Below are 3,603 nucleotides of genomic sequence, written 5' to 3'. Positions count from 1 at the left end.
GACAAAATGACAAACTTGCAATCAAACGTTTGGCAATGGGGTTTTTCTTTTTAAACGTTTTTTTAAAAACTTAAATTGCACCGTTCTGGAATAGCTTAAATTCCAAAGCTAACAGTCTTACTTGACTGCATCACATCGCGGTTTCACCCACTTGGGAGCGCTCTGTCCGGGAGTTTTCTTCAAGGTTGGAAAGTTTTGAACAATAAAACTGCAGCTCCCAGGATCCACTGTACATAACAGACATGGCTCCCATCTGAGGGGAAGGACTCTGAGGTGATTTCTGGGCTCGCTTTACACTCACTGAGTTTTTGGACACATTTTCGCTCTGGTCTCGATATCTACTGAATACCTTTTTTTTCGGGGGGAGGAGGGCTTCAAATTGTTTTTAAAAAATCTGAAAGGCAAGTTGCATGCCTGGTGCAAAATGTAACTCCCCTCCATTCTGTTTTGTAAATCCTAGAAAGGAATTTAGTATTTCTTTAAATACCAAAGGTTTTGTGACTTAAGGTCGCGTACAACTAAGTGGTTGCCTCTGTGGTTATCATTCCAATATAAGACGTCACTGCGGGAAGAACATGCTAACAGCAAAGAGGAGTTGGGTTTTGACTTGCAGTCGAAGTGCTAGGATGTTCTCGGGTTTCAAAGTAATGAGCAAAGGCCTCCGAGACTGCTACAGCTTGCTTAATGTACAGGAAAGCTGCAACCATGACGAAGTGAAGGAAGCCTATCTCAAATTAGTAAAGATGTATCATCCGGATAGTGGTTCTGTTGAAGCAGATCCTCGAAAATTCATGCAGGTGGAAGAAGCTTACAAAATTGTTGTCAAACATTTGGCCGAGAAAAGAAAGGCAGAGGCTGAGCAAATATTGGATGATGAGGAAGAACAATTCAAGTGCATGGCACCTCAACACAGACAGTATCTTAGCTTTGAAGGCATTGGCATTGGAACGCCAAGTCAAAGAGAGAAACAGTATAGAAAATTCAGAATCACTCGTGCAACTGACCAAGTGCTGGACTACAGAAAACAGAAACTGGAAGGCCAGGACCTAGAAAATTCTATGGTGGTGAAAGATGTCAGGCAGAGCAAGAAAATAAAAATAACCCAAGCAGTGGAACGACTGGTGGAAGATCTCATCCAAGAATCGATGGCCAAAGGTGATTTTGATAATCTAAGTGGTAAAGGGAAGCCACTGCAAAAGTTTTCACAGTATCCATACATTGATCCCATGACTCATAATTTGAACAGGATACTCATAGAAAATGGATATCAACCAGAATGGATTGTCCGGCAGAAAGAAATAAAGCAAACCGTTGAGAAGCTCAGAAATGATATGTTGGGTTATAGGAAAAAGCTTGGCGAGTCTCTGACTCTCTACAAACAGAAGCAGTGGAATCTGAACTGTGAGCAATTCAGAGATGATATTAAACAACTCAATAAAATGGTAGATAGTTTCAATTTAGTTGTCCCTCTACTGAACAGGCAGATGCTGCACTTCAGCCCGGATAAGGAGCTTGCTATCATATTGAAGAAATATGATGCATTAATGGAAGCAAATCAGGCCACTTCAGAGGTTCTGGGAAAATCAACTGAGGAAAGTGGCACTTCTGTACGTACAAAAAATAGTCTCTTTTATTGGATCAAACTTTTCCTTAAATAAGGACTGAGTAAGAAGTGAAAGATCGGTGATCTTTTGAAATCAGAATGGTAATCCTCTGTGCTCAAATTGTTAATTTATCTCTTTAATTATAACTGAATGTGTTGTGTACAGAAAAGCACATTAATAGCAACAGGCCATTCAGCCCCTCAAGCCTGTTCCGTCGTTCAGTTAGATCATGGCTGATCTGTACCTCAACTCCATTTACCCGCCTTAGCTCCATATCGCTTGATACCCTGACCTAACAAAAATCTATCTATCTCAGTCTTCAAAGCTCCAATTATCCCAGCATCCACAGCCTTTTAGGGGAGAGAAATCCAGATTTCTACTATCCTTTGTGTGGGAAAAATTCTTCCTGATTTCCCTGCTAAGTGACCTGGCTCCAATTTTATGTCCCCTCGTTCTTGATTCCCCCACCAGAGGAAATAGTTTCTCTGTATCTACCCTATTGGACAAGCAGGTTATCATCTGTTCATGCCAGTTAATGCTTTTTACAACAGTGTTTAACTTGCCTGTAAAATTTCTCTGTCCTGCAATATACTGTAACCAAGGAAAAACAAATAATGTAGGATCAAGTTATTCAAATTGTCACCTAATAAATTTGAATGCAATTATGATTTTCTAGAGCTTGCTTTTTTAAAAAATGTGATTGTTGCCTTCCTGGTGGGAATGGGACCTGTGTGCCAATTCTGTCCTCAAGCTAGTTACAAGGAGATATGCAAGTGTGGGCTCAGCCTCCAGTGATTCTTCCCCCTGTTCCCTCCTCCACTTCATCTCTCAGGGGAGGTTCTTGGCTTCTGCACACATCCTTGTCACAGTATTGTTGGAATCCTAGAACATTAGAATCATATTGATTGAGATCAGCAATTCATTGGAGTGGTGAAATCAAGCTATTGGCCCATCACCTTTTTATTGGTTCGGCATTGCTTTAAACTGGTTACTTCGAAAATTGAGAATCAGACAACAATTGCTCTGGGCTGATTTATTTATTTAGGTTTTCAGATTATACCTGTGGAAATGTATGCCTCCGATCCGAGGCACAGTTAAGATTGGAAATTCAAAATATGGGACCAAGCACACATTAATGTAGAGATGATTAGTTAGAATGCCCACAGCTAGTGTGGAAATATATCATGTTTACATATCTATGTAACATATATGGCCGTATTTGCTCTGCGTCAAGTTGTCCTACATTAACCAATCTGAATAATATGAACTGTGGCTGCAGTGTGTACCACTTACAAGATGCACTGCAGCAACTCGCCAAGGCTTCTTCGACAGCACCTCCCAAATCCGCGACCTCTATCACCTAAAGGACAAGGGCAGCAGGCGCATGGAACACCACCACCTGCACGTTCCCCTCCAAGTCACACACCATCCTGACTTGGAAATATATCGCCGTTCCTTCATCGCCGCTGGATCAAAATCCTGGAACTTCCTACCTAACAGCACTGTGGGAGAACCTTCACCACATGGACTGCAGCGTTCAAGAAGGCGTCTCACCACCACCTTCTCAAGGGCAATTAGGGATGAGCAATAAATGCTGGCCTTGCCAGCGACGCTCACATCTCATGAATTAATAAAATTAAAGATTCTGCCAATAGCCTGAGTGAAGTGCATCATTGGTAGTTGAAGGAGCGATCATTGCGTCTTTTAAGGGAAGTGTGGATAAATATTTAGAGGACAAGAAGATATGGGACTACAGGGAGAGAGAGATTAGGATTAGTTTTGGATTGCTCTAGCAGAGCTGGCACAGCATGGTAGGTTGAGGGGCCTTCTGTGCTCTAAACTTCTAAGGTATTGATTGGAAAACAATTAGCTTTTAACTTGCTAGAGATCAAGAAATGAATGGCAACAAAAATTGTATCGCTAACACTACTTTATTTTCCTAATTGTATATTCATTCTCTCTACCATGTGAGTGGCATCTAGATTATTTGTCAATTTTG

At 41.3% G+C, this 3,603-nt stretch overlaps 1 protein-coding gene across 1 annotated transcript; it reads left to right on the top strand.

Moving 5' to 3' along the window:
* Nucleotides 1–241: 241 nt before the first annotated feature.
* Nucleotides 242–3,256, top strand: dnajc28 (DnaJ (Hsp40) homolog, subfamily C, member 28). Its single transcript, XM_067992374.1, has one exon. The coding sequence runs from the start codon at nt 576–578 to the stop codon at nt 1,656–1,658; it is 1,083 nt and encodes a 360-aa protein (XP_067848475.1). The 5' UTR covers nt 242–575; the 3' UTR covers nt 1,659–3,256.
* The last annotated feature ends 347 nt before the right edge of the window (nt 3,257–3,603 follow it).

Source organism: Heptranchias perlo, chromosome 11 (assembly GCF_035084215.1).
Source record: "Heptranchias perlo isolate sHepPer1 chromosome 11, sHepPer1.hap1, whole genome shotgun sequence".
NCBI classification, from domain to species: Eukaryota; Metazoa; Chordata; class Chondrichthyes; order Hexanchiformes; family Hexanchidae; genus Heptranchias; species Heptranchias perlo.
The sequence above is the reverse complement of the archived record's forward strand: the minus strand, read 5'-3'. Positions and strand labels throughout refer to the sequence as shown.

Coding starts and splice junctions, on each gene's coding strand:
- dnajc28 (XM_067992374.1), top strand. CDS start 576: ATGCTAACAGCAAAGAGGAGTTGGGTTTTGACTTGCAGTCGAAGTGCT.